Raw genomic sequence first — 20,297 nt, forward strand, 5'->3', positions numbered from 1 at the left:
CTCCAGGGTCTCAGGTAGAAGACAACCATTCCCATGACGTGCTTTACTACAGTGACTTTCCCATGTATATATTATTATTGTTTATTACAGTTCTGGCTGCAATCCTATGCACACTTACTTGGCAGGAAGTCTCTTTGGCCTCAGTGGTATTTACTTTTATGGGCCCCTGCACAATGGGTTTTTTCTGTTTGTTTTTGTTTGCAGCAGGAGTGTATATTATAACATGTCTTTGACACAGTAATAGTGCATTCGTCATGAATTTATACTAGACCATGCACACATCAGTTGATATTATTAGTTATTGCTAATATTGATGCTTCCCCAATGTTGTTGCATTATTGCCATCTATGGGGAGGGCAGTCTTGGACTATAGGGCAACAAAAGCAAGACAAGAACTTAAGCTGAACATTAAGGTAAAGGTAAAGGTACCCCTGCCCGTACGGGCCAGTCTTGACAGACACTAGGGTTGTGCGCCCATCTCACTCAAGAGGCCGGGGGCCAGCGCTGTCCGGAGACACTTCCGGGTCACATGGCCAGCGTGACACCGCTGCTCTGGCGAGCCAGAGCCGCACACGGAAACGCCGTTTACCTTCCCGCTGGTAAGCGGTCCCTATTTATCTACTTGCACCCGGGAGTGCTTTCGAACTGCTAGGTTGGCAGGCGCTGGGACCGAACAACGGGAGCGCACCCCACCGCAGGGATTCGAACCGCCGACCTTTCGATCGGCAAGCCCTAGGCGCTGAGGCTTTTACCCACAGCGCCACCCGCGTTAAGCTGAACATTAGTGGTATGGCAAATCACCGGATTTCAGCAGAAAGTTAGGGGACATGCCCCGACTGGGAATGAACCAGTATGCTAGACCCAAAGGTTTCACAGGCACAAACGGTAATGAATGCTGAATCCCATATAACCACCCTGATACACATCATGAATGCAAATAATCACGGTGTCAGGAAGAGCCCTGAGTAAAACTTGTTTGCATGTTCCCATACTGGAAGAAAATCTGAACCAAGATCAGGGGTGCCAACTTCAATAAAATATTTTTTGGGGAGGGTGGCAGATAAGGCCCACCTGGCATAATCAATCAAAAGACATGGCACATGCACACCATTTGAATGGCAATGCCCATCAACTTGGGGGGGGGACTCCCTCAAATATTTCATTGGAGGGGCCAAAGGGACCTCAGCTTTCCTGGAAGGTGCCCTGGCGATCCTCAAAGGGAAGCACAAGGTGCGTTCTTCTGAGGATTGCCACGAAATGAGGCGGGGGGGGCGCCAGCGGCTCCTTGCTTCCTCTCTGTCTCTTTCCTTTAAAAAAAACACACAACCAGACATCATCATCATCATCATCATCATCATCATCATTATCTCAGTGAAGACCTTGGGAAATAAATACAACCCAGGTGGTTAAGAAAGCCAACAGAGACTCTATCTCCTCAGAGTATTGCGGAAGAACGATGTCAATCAACCTCTGATGATCTCCTTCTACCGGTCAATAAGAGAAAGTGTCCTTTCATACTGCATCACGGTGTGGTACGCTGGTTTGACATCATCTGATAGGAAGTGCCTACAAAGGGTGCTGAATACAGCACAAGATATTATGGGCTGTCCCGTGAATCTGCTGGATGAAATAGAGGAAGAACGTTGCCTCAGGAGAGTGAGGAAAATTCTCAGGGATGAATCACACCCTGGCCGGCACTTTCTTGATCTCCTGCCCTCAGGCAGAAGATATACAAACATGATTAGTCACACCAACAGGGTAAAGAACAGCTTCTATCCGTGGGCTGCTGAATGAAAAGATAACAACAGGCAACTGACTTTTGGGTTTGGTGGGTGCGCCTCAGTAAACGAGGGGAATTAAGACTAAGAGAGCTGAGTGGGGGGGTGCTCGTGTAATCTCACTGTATACAAGTTGTACAAGTGACAAATAAGTATTTAAATTTCAATTATTATACATACAGTAAAAAAATGAACATTAACAACAACAACAACAACAACAACAACAACAACAACCAGAACAGAAACACAATAAAGCAAAGCTTTCCAAACTGTGTGTTGTGACACATTAGTGTGTCAGCTGCGGTGTATAGGTCTGTCACGAGAACTCTCTCTGTGCTCCTCCCGGGGCTGGAAAGGGGCTAGTTTAATCTCCGGTTTGCTAGTAAAACTGAATTACAGTGTCACAAAATGATGCACGTCTAAAAAGAGTGTCACCAACATGAAAAGTTTGGAAAGCTCTGCAGTAAAGCATAACACAGATCAAGCATAAACCAGCCACAGCAGGAGAGAGAAACCAAAATTAGCACTCAAAGACCTGACTGTAGAGAAGAGCTGTGAAACAAGGGAGCCACTATAGACAAGGCCCTTCCTTATGTAGTCACCCTCCAGCACCTTGTTTGGAAAGAAATTGAGCTTAAAGAAGAACCTCTGAAGATGGCCTGAAGGTCCAGCCACATCTAATGAGACATTTGCAGAGGAATTATCTTCCACTGAATTCCAGTAAGGAAGAGGCGGGGAATCTTTTTTCAGTTCTAGGGCTGCAGTCCTCATGGCTAACTTTCCATGTGTCACCTGCCAAAGGTTGATGGGCCAGAGGCAAAAGTATGTGGGCAGAGCGTGGCCCTCAGAGAGCCAGTGTGGTGTAATAATAATAATAATAAAAATAAATTTTATTTATATCCCACCCTCCCCAGCCGAAGCCAGGCTCAGGGCAGCTAACAACACTAAAATAGTGCAACATTCTAAAAACATTATAAAAATTAATTAACATCAAAATTGATGGCAACCATAAATTGTAAAGGTTCTTTAAAGGTTGCCAAAGGAGGGAGTCAGGCTGCGCCCTGACCAAAGGCCTGGTGGAATAGCTCTGTCTTGCAGGCCCTGCGGAAAGATGTCAAGTCCTGCAGGGCCCTTGTCTCTTGTGACAGAGTGTTCCACCAGGTTGGAGCCGCAGCCGAAAAAGCCCTGGCTCTAGTTGAGGCCAGCCTAACCTCTCTGTGGCCTGGGACCTTCAAGATGTTTTTATTTGAAGATCGTAAGTTCCTCTGTGGGACATACCAGGAGAGGTGGTCCCGTAGGTACAAGGGTCCTGGGCCGTATAGGGCTTTGAAGGTTAAAACCAGCACTTTAAACCTGATCCTGTACTCCACCAGGAGCCAGTGCAGCTGGTATAGCACCGGATGAATGTGATCTCGCAGCGAAGACCCCGTAAGGAGTCTCGCTGCAGCATTCTGCACCCGCTGGAGTTTCTGGGTCAGTCTCAAGGGCAGCCCCACGTAGAGCGAGTTACAATAATCCAGTCTGGAGGTGACCGTCGCATGGATCACAGTGGCTAGGTCAGGGCAAGAGAGGTAAGGAGCCAACTGCTTAGCTTGGCGGAGATGAAAAAATGCCGCCTTCGTTATAGCTGCAATCTGTGCCTCCATGGAGAGGGAGGTGTCGAAGATTAGACCCAAACTCTTAACGGACGGTGCTGGCACTAATTGCACTCCCGCAAGAGATGGGAGTTGCCCCCTCGATCCCATATCGTCCCGTCCCAGCCAAAGGACCTCTGTCTTCGAAGGATTTAACTTCAACCGACTCCCACGTAACCATCCAGCCACAGCTTCCAAGCATCTGATCAGTGTGTCTGGGGCCGAGTCAGGATGGCCATCCATTAACAGATAGAGTTGGGTGTCATCGGCATACTGATGGCAACCCAGCCCAAAACTCCAGACAAGCTGGGCGAGGGGGCGCATAAAGATGTTAAAAAGCATCGGGGAGAGTATCGCACCCTGAGGCACTCCACACACCAAGGAGTGGCGCGATGACAATTCCCCCCCAAGCGCCACCCTCTGTCCCCGACCAGAGAGAAACGTGTAGTGGTTAAGAGCGGTAGTCTCATAATCTGGGGAACCAGGTTCGCGTCTCTGGTCCTCCACCTGCAGCTGCTGGGTGACCTTGGGCCAGTCACACTTCTTTGAAGTCTCTCAGTCCCACTCACCTCACAGAGTGTTTGTTGTGGGGGAGGAAGGGAAAGGAGAATGTTAGCCGCTTTGAGACTCCTTAAAGGGAGTGAAAGGCGGGATATCAAATCCAAACTCTTCTTCTTCTTCTCCTTTTTGAAGTTCCACCTCTTGGTAGCTCAGGTGGTGGTAGTGGCCTAGGTGGCCAGTTGGTGGCTCTGAAATGGTAAAATTCCCTCCCCACAGCAGTGCACCTGACTTCTTCACTATACAGCTTTTCTATAGTGAAGACAAACCTCTTTGAGACCTGAGAAGTATGTTTTCAGAGGGAGAAGAGTCGGCAGAAGAAGATTGGAAAAAATTTAAGGACTACTTACAGAAATATTGTAAAATTAAGGAATGTTGAATGATGCTGGATTGAAATTGAGTGGTTTCTAGCTGTAATGGTATAAAGGAATACGAAAAAATGGTTCTTTATAAGTAAAAATTTAAGGTTATAATAACTTAAGATGTTGGATAGAAAATAAGGTGTTTTTATAAGCTGTAATGCTTTGAGTTAAGGATTTGCTGAACAAATAATTTGAATTGGAATACAAGAAGGGGAGGTATGAGGAGGTCAGAGAAATATGTTATTGAAAATTAAGTATTATGAACTATATGTCTTTTTAATTTGTTTGTTTGTTTTTTGTTTGCATAAAAAATTGAAAATTTTAATAAATATCTTTTTTTTAAAAAAAAGAGAAGTATGTTTTCAGTACCCACTCTTATTACTGTGATTATAATCTGCTTCATTTATAATTTTAAACTGTAAGTTGTTGTAACTCATCCTGGGACCCGCTGGTGAAGGATGAGGAAATAATAATAATAATAATAATAATAATAATTCCAATGACCTCCCTGTTTTAGGATTACAGCTTCTCTTTTTAGCATCTTCTTTTAATATTTATAACTTTTCTTGCTATAGTTTTGAACATGGGGCTTCTTATCATTTCTCTCCTCTTCTAAATAAGTCTGGAGTTGTTGTTGTTTCTCTTTTATTTTTTTAAAGTGGGTTTCTTCTTTTGCTGGTTCATCTGTGGTGCTACTTGCTAGAACAAAAATGGTGTGGGGGGGGGTATGAAAACCCACCCTGACCAGTGCTGCTGCTTTTTTAAAAAAAATTATTAAAGTTTTCTTGGTTTACAAAGGTATGCGCAATGTCTCTTTTTTCAAGTTACATTTTTCATAGGCCGGTTTCATTTGTTGAGACATTAGGGTTACATTAGGAAGAAAAAAGGGGGGAGGTGGAGGGGGCCATGGTGGGTGAGGTCGGGATGTGTGGGTTTTTGTATGTGTGGGTTTTTGTGTCAGTGCAGAGGTGACAGTGCGGGATTTCTTTGAAGTCCGGAGAAGCCTCTTGGAATCTCTTTTAAGGAAATTGCTTCATGATTTATTGCAGCATTCTGTCCCACAGCTGTTTGGATCCGCAGCCACAACCATGTGTGTTAATAGAGAGCTGACACACACTTCATGACTCAGGCTCAAGCCTCTTGCTAAAATCACAACATGGAAGAAAAACTGTGGCTTGCAGGGGATCTGATGTGCTGAGTCAGTTCATACAGACTGAACCCGAAGGCACCGTGCAGGCATGCCTCAACAAGTAGTTGTCTCCTTCAGGCCATCCAAACCATGGTGGTTGCTATCTTAGGAGAGGCAGCCTCAGTCACAGAGCAGAGAATGCCTCTTCTCAGCATTGTAAGAGACATGCTGAGGCTGCCATAATATGTAAAGCACATTCCCTCCCACCCACAAGGAATAATGGGAATTATAGTTTGTTAAGGGTGCTGGGAATTGTAGCTCAACGAGACAAACTATTTCCCACGATTCTGTAGGGGGGGTGTCATGCAGCCCCTAGTGATGGCCACCAATTTAGATGGCTTCAAAAGAGGATGAAACAAATGTGTGGAAACTAAGGGCACCCTATATCATAGAATCTTAGGAAAGTAGAGTTGGAAGGGTCCCTGGGGTCATCTAGTCCAACCCCGTGGAATGCAGGAATATGCAGCTGTCCCATATGGGGTTTGAACCTGCAACCTTGGCATTATTAGCACCACGCTCTAACCAACTGAGTGAGTGCTGAGTGAAATGCACTCTGTGCTTGCCCAGGGGGCAGTTTTGTGGGTTCTCGTTCTGTAAGTTCCAAGGCTAAGCCCCTGCAGTGGAAACATCTGAGGAACCCTACTGTAAAAAGCCCCGTAGAAGGAAAATTGTAGGTTTTTGAAAAGGCAGGGGGTGAAGCTATGGTGCTTGTGTCAGCTTTGCCTGTTGTATACATTTGAGTGCTATGTAGAAACAGGCCAAGCAGAACCTCCACTGGTTACAGTCTTCTTTGCAGGCTTTAGTGGTTAGCATGCTGAAATTATGGCAGGGCGAGCTGAGTCACTGGGTGGCTGTGAGCCTGCAGCTTCTACTTACCCTGCCTCACAAAGTGCTTGTGAAGACAGAAGGTAAGAACAGCCTTGCTATCTTTGGAATAAACTTGGGCAATAAAATTGCAATTAACAACAGCAACTAATCTGTCAAACAGGGAAGACGCTTTATACATTTAGCCCACTGCAAATCTCCTGCTAGACCAAATCTGCCAGTCCTTAAGGCATGGGTTGGGCACCTGGGGCATGCATATCCCACCTTTCCCCCAAATGAGCTCAATGTGGTGTACATGGTTTGTCCACTCCTCACTGAATCCTGACAGCAATGTTGTGAGGCTGAGTGGCAGTGGCTGATCTAAAGTCACTCCCAATAGGCTTTATGGCAGAGTGGGGATTTGAACTCTGTTTCTCCCAGGCTCTAGTCTGGCACTTCAATACCTGGCTAGGGTGTGTTTAGTTTTTTCAATTTTCACATTCCAAAGATGAGGGGTGCTAAAAAGTTGTGACATGACTTGGAAAAGTTATTTTGGTTAATTAATATAATTTAGGTTTGCTTGGTAAAAAAAAAAAAAAGTGTGCAAAGTTGCCTAGAAATCATTAAAAACGATTGCCAAGGACTTGCAGCTATATTATTATTATTATTATTATTATTATTATTATTATTATTATTATTATTATTATATTTATCATTACCTGACATTTTCAGAAGGCAAAATTTTAGTTTTTTGGGTTTTCCAAAAGCCAATGTGCTTCTTCCATCAAACACAGACCTACCAAGCTAAATGTTGTCCAATCACAAAAGTAATAGCAGATTTGAATTGCTCACATCTAAATTTGCAAATTTGCAAAAATTAAGTTTCACCCGCTAAAACGACGGCCCTTGATTCATGGCTCATCATTCACCCTTGCTCTTCTTTGCTTTAGGGCTCAACAACATCTGAATTAGGGCTCCCCCATCCCCCAACTATCTGGTTCTGGGTGTCAGTGGGTATGGGAAAACGCACTCTTTCTGTCCCCTTTGGGCAGTAGCAGAAGGAGCCAGAATACCCGACCTGTTTCCTGCAGCACGGACACCCCTTGTGCCCCCTCTTCCCGCCAGATCCAGCTGTTGCATCAATCTCCCCACTATCACCCGCCTTCAACTCTCCAGCTCAGTCCGGCTGAGCCCATCCTCCGTGGCACGTCACTTCCTTGCAAACTTTCCCGTGAATATGCCCGTGCAAAAGTTGTTTGTCTTCAAAGGCTGGAGGCTGTGGGGCTGTTTCCTCGCCCTCTGACTGCGGGGGGCGGGGGAAGAGAAGGACCTTTCTCTCTCTCACCCCCCTTTCCTTTCCATTCTCGCTTTTCCCCCTCGGATTTGCATGTCAGGTTTCCTGTGTTTGTCACAAACGAACGGCTAGTATGGACAGGCTGCCTGGCAAGGGCTGAGCCACCAGGACCGTTAGACTGGCAAGGGAAGGAGAGAAAGAAGAAGAAGAAGAAGAAGAAGAAGAAGAAGAAGAAGAAGAAGAAGAAGAAGAAGAAGAAGAAGAAGAGATTGCGAGCCGATCAAGTCCTCAACCCCAGCAAGCATCCCGTGCCCGGGGACTTTCTCTACAACCCTCTCTTTTTCTTAGCAGCTGCGTCCCCAACGGCTCTCCGTGCCCCAGGAGCGCTTGGCAAGCGCAGCGCAGAGACCCGCCGCTACCGCATCGTTAAGAAGTCATGGCCAGCGACTACACGGCGAGGAGCCTGGACAGCATCGACCTGTCTGCGCTCAGGGTAAGTGCCTATGTCCTGGCTGGGAAGGGAGAGACGAGCTGGAACGTGGGAGCCATGGGGAGAGACATAGCACAGCTCAGCGGCAGACCTTGCATGCGGAAAGTCCTGGGTGCCTACCCCGCATGGCATCTCTAGGTAGGGGCTTTTGGACAGACCCCTTGCCTGAAACCCTTGAGAGCCCGCTGCCTGTCAGTGCGGGCACTAATGAACTAGATGGACCCAACGGTCTGAGATTTCTGTGTTCTTAGAGGGCTTACAGCTGGCTCCTTCATAAGCCTCCAGAGGGGGCTGGCGGCAGCAAAAAGATGTCACTTCCCAGATGTCACTTTTGCTCTTCAGGGAGAAGTGGTCTTGCAAGGATCTCTTGCTGTAATCTGGCAGCTCAGCTCTTACAAAGCATGGTTTGGGTCTCTTAGTTGGCGGCATGGTGTTGGATGGAGGCTAAGTTGGGTGAACTGTTGAAACAAACAAGTTAACCATGACTTAAGACCTGAGCGAGAACTAGGTGTAACTAACTTAGTCTCAATCCAGTTTGTTGGTATTATCAGTTCTATTTTTCCCTTGGTCTCTTAGAATGGTAATGGCGCCCACATGAAAGGTGCTGGAACTGAGTTCTCGTGAGTTCGGCTGAATAAAATAAAAGTAATTGGGTATTATTATTATTAGGGCTTGAAGAGCTTTGCATGCATTGGACTGGCTATTAACAGCATACGCCTATATATAAGTAATACCTGTTGAGTTCAGTGGAGCTGACTCCCTGGTGAATGGTTTCAGGACTGCAACCTGTTGCAAGTTGTTGTTATTTATTCAGCTTATCAGTTGCATTACATTAAATTCTCAAAGCAGTCTACAAAATGAAATAAGTTGTACATTATACCGGTATATATATATATTAAAGTAATAAAACAATGAAAACAATGCCTCCATAACCTACCCCTCAACAGAGACTAGTTCAGCACAGCAATTAAATTTATATACAAAGGCCTGGGAGAACCAGAATGTCTTTGCCTGGTGCTAGAAAGATTTTGACATTGGTATCACAAGCCTTCATTGACGGGAGTGGGGGACAACCACTGAGAAGACCCATTTTCTTGTCAGGATTCTCCTAGCAATTTGTGGAGGGACCCACACAGAAACCGGCACAGAGGGAAAGCACAAAGATTACCTCAGGCTCCAAGTTGTACCTAGTTTATATTGAAATCAGTGGGATTTGAACTAAGACATGATTGAGTTTCTCTCAGTATGAATTCAGCCCCTCATCTCAGCCTTGGAAAGCAAGGATTCTTGCTCAGGGTCCAATCACTTGCATCTCCAGTTAAAAGGTCCAGGAGACATAACCCTGTACTCTGACAACATGAACCTCCTTACACCCTGGAAAGCAGCTGCCAGTCAGAGTAGACAATACTAAGTTTGATGGGCTTATGGTGTGACCTGGTTTAAGGAAGCCATCTTCCTGCCACCTTATTGCAAATGAGCTGTGCATGCTCTGAGAGGGGCTGGGGGGACCTGTGCGGAGGCATCTGCAGTTAAGTTGACTGCATGTTTTATATGCTTTTTCTTTAAAACTTCACAACAGCCCTGAAAGGTAGGGCTCTATGTTTGTGATTATTTTCCCTGCTGTATCTGGGATGGAGTAGGGAGATGAAACTTGGATAAAGCGCCTGTTATAAACTCAGAAGAGGCAAAACAAGCTATGAGAATTCTTTGCCCTTTCACACGAACATTATCTCAGTGATCTGTACAACAGCCCTGAAATGTAGCCTGTGTGGTTATCCTGATAGGCAACTGGAGCAGGTGCAGTGTGTAGACTGGGAAATCCAACACATTGACTTTCTTGGGTGCAGTTAGAGTGCTGGTACATGCCACTGGGCTCTTGACCAGTTTTGGGAACCCAAGCAATTGCCCAACCTTGCTTCCTTCTTGAGCCCATTCTGCAGATTCAGGGGGCTGAGGCAACATTAGCATGCCATATCCCATCTGATGTACTAATAGCTGGGGTTAGACATGAATCTGGAACATTCCAGTTCTCATCATGGCTCAATGCAAATATATTTAATTATATTTTTAAAAGCTTTCAGCCATAGATTCTAGAATTCATATGGTCAAAGCAGCTCATGCAGGTGTTGCTTTTCTAATGCTTTCAAGTACAGTATCTTATAAATTAGTCCAAAACTTTTATCCTCTTGTCACAGATGATGGTGGGGGTGGGACTGAGGTTGAGAAGTAGTGACTTGCTGGTAATACATAACAGACGCTTCCGATTGTGCACCCCAGGACTCCTTCTCCAGCTCTTGGGGAGCTCCAGAGGCCACATCCAATATCCAGGCCATGGCCCTCACTGCCATGCACCATGCCCCCCCCAATTGTTTTTGCACAACTGGAATATGTCCTGGGACGATACCACTAGTTTGCCAGGTTGGCGGATGGAGATGTTTGTGTATATATGGAAGCCTTCGGTGTATGCGTGGCTGGATTGACACCTACTGTACAAAGGCAAGAGGCACAACTGTTGCTCCTCCTACTTTTGCCTCTAGCGCCACTCACTTTTTGCCTAAGCCCCACCACCAGCACTGCTTGCAGGCACGCCTTTCACCACCTCTTCTCCGAAGCTTTGAACTCTCAAAGTTAAGCAGACTTCACCAACACATTTTGGTGTCTTTAAAGGCTTTGGGATGCCTCCAACTAAGTTCCACACCATGTAGACCATTCAAAATTATGCTATTATTATTTATTGTTTATTCAGTTTACATACCACCCTATATCAAAAGATCCCAGGGCAGTGTACAACATTGAAAACATATTTTGTGGACCATAATAAAAATAAAAAACAGAATGCAAAGCATAACACTAGACAGCATAATAAGATTTAACATAACATAACATAACATAACATAACATAACATAACATAACATAACATAACAGCATAACACTAGACAGCATAATAAGGAAATAATCACAATAGCAGCCTTGCCACCGCCTTTAACAGGCCATAGATTATTTCATGGCCAAAGGCCTGGGTAAAGATGAATGTTTTTTGCCTGGTGCCTAAAAAAACATATAAAGCCTCTCTGGGGAGAGCATTCACAGATGGGGAGCCACCACAAAAAAGGTCTGTTCTCGTGTTGCCACCCTCCAGACCTCTTGGGGATGGAGGCCATAGAGAAGGGCCTCGTATGACAAGTGCAAAAAAGGCTTAAGCTAGTTGTGTTAATAATTTCAATAGGTGTCCTCTGAGAATGAGTAACACAGGATAGGTTCCTGCTCTTCAGTTGTGTGAAGGGAAAATCTCTGGCCCTCCAGATGAGCCTGAACTACAACTCCCATTAAACACACCAAGCCAGGAGCCAGGGGTGACAGCAACATCGTAGTTGGGCAACCAATCTCGCCCACACCTGCTGTGCTTTTGAAAGATATTCAGGGGTCCTGTTATATTGAAGGTGAGCCTTGCCAGTATGTTTGAAGAGCTCATCGGCCCTCCCCACCCCTGATCTTTTGGCAGGAGAATAGCGACTTTGTTTTAAAAAAACACACCAGAAAACAGACTTCAGTTGCTCTGCAGCTCCAGAGCAGTTTCTAGATGGGGTCCACCCAAAGTTTAGTCCTTCCCTTTATTTATTCAACCAATCCCTGGCCAAAAGCACTGAGAAGGGTGGTGGCCAGGGAACCGTTGGGTTTGTAAGAGAGGTTTGCTTTCCCTCCTTATCATCAGCAAACATGAGTTTGGCAGAGTTTTGTTTTGTGTTTTTTTTACATATATATAAAAAGAAAACCTGGCTGAAGTTCTGCTTAGTCCTGTGATTTGAATGCATATCGAGTCATTCCCAGGACTGGGATGGGCAAGGGGTTTCTGTCATAAAGGGATTCCAATAAGCATCGCCCCATGGGTGAATAGAAAAAAACTGGTCATATGAATGCACCCTGCAATGTGGAACCACCATAACTCTTGCTGTGTTTTGTTCATCATGTTAAATAAAAAGATTCCATCACACATCTTGCAGACTTTTCCAGCCAGGAAGAAACATCTGGTACATCTAGTACAAAGTCCATCACTTCAGTTAAATTTTGTTGGAGATGTGTGTGTGTGTATGTATGTATGTATGTATATACATACGGCGTGTGGTGCTGTGGTCTAAACCACAAAGCTGAGGGCTTGCCGATCAGAAGGTCGGCGGTTCGAATCCCCGCAACGGGGTGAGCTCCCGTTGCTTGGTCCCTGCTCCTGCCAACCTAGCAGTTCGAAAGCACGTCAAAGTACAAGTAGATAAATAGGTACCGCTCCGGCAGGAAGGTAAACGGCATTTCCGTGCGCTGCTCTGGTTCACCAGAAGCGGCTTAGTTATTCTGGCCAAATGACCCGGAAGCTGTCTGCAGACAAACACTGGCTCCCTTGGCCTACAGAGCGAGATGAGTGTGCAACCCCAGAGTCGTGGATGACCTAACGGTCAGGGGTACCTTTACCTTATGTATATATTTATAACCTCCAGAGTCCAATTCCTTGATTTCTGGCTATATAATTTATCACTCTTGTTAATTTCTTCTGGAGGAGATCGCTGGAGGTTTCTGTGAAATAGGATTAATTTTGCAGGTCGTTTTTCCAGCACCTGTCCTTGCAATCTGTATGTTTGCAGCTGATCCCCTTGAAGCTTTTTTTGCACAATCTGTCCAAGTTTGATTCCACTGCTGTTTCGCTTTTTGCACAGTATTTCCACCCGTCTCTTCTAGGTGGCTTCAGTCCAGCTAGAGTGCTGCAAAACTAATGACATCAGTTCTTTAGTCATATGCTTGCTGAGAAGTCCCATTAACCCAATAGGGCTTACTTCTGAAAAGACCCATATAGGTGTGCACGGCATGACTGCAATCTTAAGGATGCTTAACTAGGGCAGGCATAAGGAACCTCAGGTCCCAGGCCTCTCTATCTGGTCCTCAGGACTCTCCCCTTCTCCCCAGGCCATGCACATACCCAGTTTTGCTTTGCAGCATCCTTGAATGTGTTTGCATTGCTGGAAATGTATCCTGGAACTCTAATTATGTTTCTTTGCTTGCCTTTATGAAGAATTTTCCACTTCATCTGTATCATCCACAGCATCTGGAGGGAAGGAGGCTAGCTTAGGAGGGCACACACACCTCTGTTCTGCAGGACTTTGCCCCTGCTCCCCAGTTAAACTTTCAGCTATGCATGAGCATATTTCACCAATGTGCTGCTGAGGGTGTGGGGAGAGGCAGCTATAGGTACTTGTGGTGGACGTGCCTGAAGGTGGCCAATTTTGGGGAGTGAGTGTTTAATGAGATAAGTACAATTACACACCAGCATGTCACAAAGACCTCAGAACTTGCATTACTGAATCTGTAATTAAACAAGAATCAGGACTTGGTGGATGTGCTACTAATTGGATTTCTCTTAACTGTTGCATGTATGGTTGTACCCACATTTTGGAAGGACTTAAAAGGTGTAAACTTAAATGCTTGATGCAATAGAGTATGGCATATTGCCCTCACTGCTAAATTGACTCACAAATTAAGATTGGCAAGTGCATCAAAGTACAAAGATAACTTTGCAGGAGAATGGCGAAGCTTCATTTGGTTTACAAATTCTCCAGTAAACTGAAGACCACTTCCCACGGCTTAGACTAATTTGTGGATCATTTAATAAGTGTGTGTTTTATAGATGTGTACTATTATAAGTTGTGGTGCATACAGGAACACGGATTGGCATAATGTGTTTTGTGGGTCTCCGGGGAACAAGGTCCCTGAAACAAGGTTGTTGTGAGGATAATATGGAGAAGGAGAGAATCATGGATGCCAATTTGAGCTTCTTGGAGAAAAGGTGGATTTTAAGTGTAAATAGCAGCTAGTGGATGCTTGAGTGCCATTCTCTTGAACCATTCCCATCCTCCTGTGCCAGCACCTGACAATGGCGATGCTTCATTTTTGCTGACCTAGGCTATCCAGCTGTCTTGGGAGTCAAGACAGTGTTGGGAAAGGTTCCTGGCCAACATAGCAGGCAAGCACACACTGGGCTGTCCATGTGACAGATGCTGGCAGAATTTGTCTGAGCAGGCACAAGGTGGAGCAATGTGAGAAGGAGCAAGGTGTTGGAGGTAAGCGATCCTTCTGCACTCAGGTGAAAGATGCTGTCCTATTTCCAGCGCTGAAGTAAGATTGAACTGTCAGTCTAAATCAGGGGTCAGCAAACTTTTTCAGCAGGGGGACGGTCCACTGTCCCTCAGACCTTGGAGGGGGAGACTATATTTTTTTTGGGGGGATGAATAAATTCCTATGCCCCACAAATAACCCAGAGGTGGGTGCATTTTAAGTAAAGGAACACATTCTACTCATGTAAAAACATGCTGATTTCCAGACCATCCCCGGGCCGGATTGAGAAGGCGATTGGGCCAGATCTGGCCCCCGGGCCTTAGTTTGCTTACTCATGGTCTAATTGGCATCAGTATGGAAGGGGTGTCCTTTTACCTATCATGGAAGGACCCATCCTAACTTGGGCCTTCAGTTTATGTTCTACCACTTGGACATAGTTCCTTCACTAAGAAAGGAACTGAAGTTCTCACAGTACACAGGAATTCCATCTCCTGTTTGCGAAGAGGCCAGCTCTCACTCATCATAAGCAAGTCACTGCGCACAAGCCTGCTTGAAAATGGAGATGACTTTTTGCCATCCCTTGTGTTACAGACGGCAGACACCTTATGCTGGGCTCTGACTTTAGTCCTTGGATCTGTCCTTGTTCTGATTGGAGCACTCTGTGGTCTATTACAGCTTAGCCTTCCAACCAGGCCAAGTTCCTAATTGTCTCAGAGCTGGACGTGTCTTTGATATAGAGCTTCCTCTCCAACAGCATTTGGTATTCCAGGGTCTGTATGGCCCCTTGCTATCCAGCTACTGCCAAGTTTGCTACATTTCCTTTGGCAGATGCCAAAATCCTGACCCAAACATTAATCACTTTGAGGTTAATTACTGTAATGCACTGTACCATATGCTGCTCTTCTTGCTTCGTCTTTATCATTGGATGAGGAGTCCAAAAGGCTGGAGCAAGGCAGCTGACCTGGATGCCACGAAAGCTAACTTGCCATATTCATGCTCCTCTGTAAAATTGTAAGACAGAAATCTGTACAGGAAACCAGAGCATACTGTGTTTCCTTTATATTTAAACCAGGTGGAAGCCAAGACTTTGCAGTTTTGGTTTTGTTTTCTTTATGCTTGAAAGCATGAGAAATTGATTTTAAAAATAAATAAATAAAATCCTATTATTATCTTGTTTGTTTTTGGATTGTCCAATCTGTCCATCGGATCTTAGAGGGCTTACAATAAAATGCAAATAAACTCAACAACATTAAAAGGGGAAACAACCTACTTTCTCTTTTGTAAAGAGTACCCTACACCTCCCAAATAATCTGTCAAGTTAAATAATTAGATGTAATCAGGATGCTCTTATTTTTTAGGATAAAACAGCTAAGTATTTTCTCTCTGACTTGAAGGTTATTGCTGTTCCAAAACTCTTTTACTGGTAAACTTTCTTGTATATAAAATGAACGATGGAACGTCAAGGGTTTCTTGCACATTAGTGTAGACCAGGGGTCAGCAAACTTTTTCAGCAGGGGGCCAGTCCACTGTCCCACTCAGACCTTGTGGGAGGCCAGACAATATTTTTGGGGGGGAAATGATGCAAGAGCACCACGAGCCCAGGTGGCTGCTTATCTGTGTCTTGCAAGTGGCAGGAGCTGGTGGCGGGAGGATGATGAGCGGTGCGCGAAAGTGCTCTGGAGAGCGGCTGCTTAAAATGGCGGTCACTCGAGCACTGCTGCTGCTGGCACCAACAAAGCCCAGCCCCCTTCCTCCTCTAGGCAGGGCGGGGAGAAGCCAGGAGGAGGGAGGGAGGAGGTGCTGCTGCTGCCGCCGCCATGGGAGGGAGAGGGAAAGAATGTGCGCGCTAGTGATCCATGCAGCAATTCCTAGACCGTCCGTGGGTCGGATCCAGAAGGCAATTGGGCCTGATCCAGCCTTAGTTTACCTATGCATGGTTTAGACTTTGCAAGATAATAGCTGGAAATCAACCACATCAGGACAAAAGCACATTTTTAGTTATCAAGATTGTCCTTTTGGCTTTGCTGTCTTGCTGAAATGTAAGCATTCAAGTACCAAAACTGTTTTTGGATAGTTTTCTTTTACTTTCAAGCTGGTGACCTTGACAGAAGCAGCAGGTAGATCCAACTTCTAAATTCAGGAGGTGATATTTAAACTAAGGTTACCAGACGTCCCCGTTTCCCGGGGACAGTCCCCAGATTTACAAATCAGTCCCCCTACAAAATCCATTGAAGTTGAAAAGCAACCCTGGACTCATTGAAAAAGATCGGGTAGCCTTAATTTAAACAATCCTCTTTTGCAGTCTCAAATGAAGCAACATTTGCTGGTCAAGTTTTTAGGCACTGCCCTTTGAAACCCCAGAGTATTTGTACTGCAACAATTTGGCACTGGCTCCTCTGTGATTTTGGACAGGCTTCCCCATGATCTTCCTTCCAAACTTTTTGTTTTTAGAAAACTGGGTTGCCTGCCTTTGGCTTGGGTGAGGTTGAGCACAGTTTAATTTTCTGTTCTCTCCATGCTTTACAAGAATAGCTGTGGCTCCCTTACACTGGCATTTCCACATTCCAGGACCTGCTTTGGCCCACATGGCTTTTAACATAGCTACGCCATTAACTCTTTGGAGGAAATGCTTCCTTCACCCCAATGAGTTTGAAAAAGGCAGGCTTCCCCAACCTGTCACCCTCCAGATGTTGCTGGACTACAACTCCCATCACCCTTGACCATGGGCCATGCAAGCATCTGGATGGCACCAGATTGGGTAGGGCTGCAATAGGACAGCAATAGAACACATCTACCGTGTGTGCATATGTGCCCAACTGACTATGGTGCAGGTCCCATTCATTTCAAATAATCTTGTGCAGGAGACCTTCCAAATAAGTTGTACCCCTAATTCTTCATAATCCAAGAGATGGAATCATATAGGAGAAAATAGCTTGGTTCTTTAAGTAAAATTAATCAATGTGTTTCTTTATTGTTATTTTTTTCAGGATCCAGCAGGGATATTTGAACTAGTACAAGTTGTTGGAAATGGGACGTACGGGCAAGTCTATAAGGTAATGAACAAAACTCAATATATTTCATGGCATATTGACAAAACTGAAATCCTGGACATAATGGCTATACTCAGACATTACACCAAACCTTGGTCTGGCAAGCCAACCTGCTTACAAACCATAGTTCATGAGGGCTTCCCTAGTCCAGATCTGAAACCATGTTTCAAAGCTGGTTTTAAAGCCATCATTTGTGCTAGGGGTGGTTTGCTTATCTTTCTGAATTCACAGACACACCACTGCTGTGCGTCAAGAGCTGCCGCACCATGGGGACAGGAGTGAACTTATGAAGGTGAGCTCTGAGCCGAGGGAAAAAAAATAATTAGATACATCAAAACCATGGTTTGCCTGCTATATGTTTGTAAACTGAAACCATGGTGTGGGTTCTAAATATCACAAACCACAATTTGGAGTAAAGTCTGAATTGAGTCAATGGCCCATGGGTAAACCCTATTTAATGGTGGCCTGTGGATGTGGCACTCACTCTTGCTGCACTCCTCCTTTCTCACCAGCAAGAGCAACAAACCATGGCCTTTGGCTTAGCATTCCTTATGAACCAGAAGTCATGATTGGCTCTGCATGATTGGTAAGCCAAGACCAAACTTTGGCTTAGCATTATGTCTGAACTGGGGATTGTGGCTTGTTTTACTCCAAACAAGCCATAGTCCCCAGTTCAGTCATAATGCCAAGCTAGAGATTATGGTTTGTTATGCCTGCTGGCTAGAAAGTTGTTGAGCAAAGCAGGAACATTCTGTGCATTCATGGTAAACTGTTAACTGTGTTTTCCTGCAAGGTGTCATGTAACTGATTTCCATCTGATCCACAACAAAGCTGTTGTGTGCACTGCTGGTTTCATTGTCATTTCCTCCCCGCTTCTTTGATTGGTAGGTGATCTTTCACCCTGGCTGTTTGGTTGTTCATTCTCTGCTAGTCCCGGTCTCGTGACTATCCTTCCAGGTTCCTTTACAGTTGGGAGACAAATCAATTGAGCAGGCATGTCATGATGAGAATGCATTTTTATCCCTGATAGATGCTTGCCAGTGGACCAAAAAAACCCACAACAACTTGGAACATTGTCTTTTGAGGGTGTGGTGTTGTTGCTGCTGTTGACATTGCATTGTTTTCTCTCTGTTTCTGTTATGAACTGTGAGCAATTTAAAATTAATTGCAGATTAGCTTGGCCGCACAACAACACTGGACAAACCCTCCTTTGGGCAGAAAGAAGCGGCTTAGACTGGACAGCTCTTCAACTAGAGGGTGCCTTCAAATAGAGGACTGTCCTGTTTGAAGCAGGCAGACTTTTACAGTTAGCATGGCAAGACCCGTCCTTTGATCCTGGGAAGGAAAGACTTGAGCTCTTGGTTTTTTGTTTCGGAAAGGACTTTCTTTCCCCCACTTATGGTGTTTCTGGGGCTGTGTAAAAGCAGCCAACTGAGAGACTAGCCTTTCTCTGGAGCAGAGAAATAAATAAATAAAACTATCTTTTTGTTTGGGCAGCGGTGGGGGGGGGGGAGAGAGAAATATGGGCAGAGTGCAATGGATCACATGGCCTTGTTAAATTATGAAGTGTGAAAGCAGCTTGTGTGCCGTGCAGAAAGCCTGAGCAGATTGGAGCACCGGAGGCAATTACTGGAAGGCTAAATTTAAGAAACATGTACGCCCAAGAGCAAAAAGAATGGGGGGGGGAGCAGGCTGGAAGGACAAATGCATTGGGCTGTGGTCTTGAGCCTTAAACTTCTTGCATGCCTCTCCTAGATACCATTACCAACTGCCAGGTATATTTTCCACCCACTTTGCATTTTGACCTTCAGTGTTGAGTACTTTCTTGAATAAATCCAGTATTTCGAGGGGTTAGAAAATGGTTTCATTTGACCTTGTGCTGTGATGGAATCATTAGGCTCCGCCCTTTTGACTTGGCATCCTCTCTAAGCTCCTCCCATATATTCATTCACTCAGGAAAGGGCTGTGGCTCAGTGGTAAAGCATCTATCTTGCATGCAGAAGGTCCTCAAGTCAATCTCTGACATATCAGGTTCTGGCTGGGAAAGATTCTACATCTGAAACTCCCAAGAGCTGCTGTCATTCAATTCAGATAACACTGAACTAGATGGACTAATGGTCTGATTCAGCATAAGACAGAGTTGTATGTTCCTTTGCCTGATCTCCTGCTTTTACTCATGAGCCAGGTAAAGGATGCAGGTGGCACTGAGGTCTAAACCACCAAGCCTCTTTGGTTTTCTAATTGGAAAGTCAGCAGTTCGAATCCACGCAATGCAGTGAGCTCCCATTGCTCTGTCCCAGCTCCTGCCAACCTAGCAGTTCAAAAGCACACCAGTGCAAGTAGATCAATAGGTACCGCTGTGGTGGGAAGGTAAACGCCATTTCCATGTGCTCTGGTTCCCATCACAGTGTTCCATTGCACCAGAAGCAGTGTAGTCCTGCTGGCCACATGAACCAGAAAGCTAGCTGTGGACAAACGTCGGCTCCCTCGGCCTGAAGCGAGATGAGCGCCACACCCTATGGTTGCCTTTGACTGGACGTACCGTATTTTTCGCTCTATAACACGCACCCGACCATAACACACACGTAGTTTTTAGAGGAGGAAAATCCGTAGGCATGCCACCCGTAGGCATTACCTCCATAACACGCACAGACATTTCCTCTTACTTTCTAGGAGAAAAAAAGTGAGTGTTATGGTGCAAAAAATACAGTAATTGTCCAGGAGTCTTTTACTTTTTTATTTTTTAAAACTGCTACTCTGTCCCTAGTCAGATACTGTGCATCTTCCTCTCCAAAGTTGTTGTTCTTTACCATGACTGAAGAAAGCTTTCCCAAGCTCACAATGGAAAAGACAGCTTTGTTTCCTATTAAAGTGTGGTGGTGTATGGAGAGGAATCAATTTTATGCGAATGAAAGAGGTGGGGCTATGCAAATAGAACAGGCTACTTTTAATAGTCACTGTAGTCCCCAAGGGCGGAGAGAAGGTTTAGCTTGCACCCTTGTGTCTGTGAGGGTGCCCCATTGCTCTTGCACAGAGAAACA

The 20,297-nt window shown here is 45.2% G+C and overlaps 1 protein-coding gene across 3 annotated transcripts in view; it reads left to right on the forward strand.

Annotated features, from left to right (window-relative positions):
- Positions 1–7,522: 7,522 nt before the first annotated feature.
- Positions 7,523–20,297, forward strand: part of NRK (Nik related kinase) — a 137,945-nt gene continuing 125,170 nt past the window's right edge. For 2 of the 3 annotated variants that reach the window (XM_053374685.1, XM_053374688.1), the window contains exons 1-2: positions 7,523–8,112; positions 17,194–17,259. In XM_053374685.1, coding sequence (XP_053230660.1) covers positions 8,056–8,112; positions 17,194–17,259 — 123 coding nt within the window. In that variant the 5' untranslated portion in view covers positions 7,523–8,055. The remainder of the gene's footprint in view (positions 8,113–17,193; positions 17,260–20,297) is intronic. The other variant, XM_053374687.1, reaches the window with a different exon arrangement.

Source organism: Podarcis raffonei, chromosome Z (genome assembly GCF_027172205.1).
Source record: "Podarcis raffonei isolate rPodRaf1 chromosome Z, rPodRaf1.pri, whole genome shotgun sequence".
Lineage (NCBI taxonomy): Eukaryota > Metazoa > Chordata > Lepidosauria > Squamata > Lacertidae > Podarcis > Podarcis raffonei.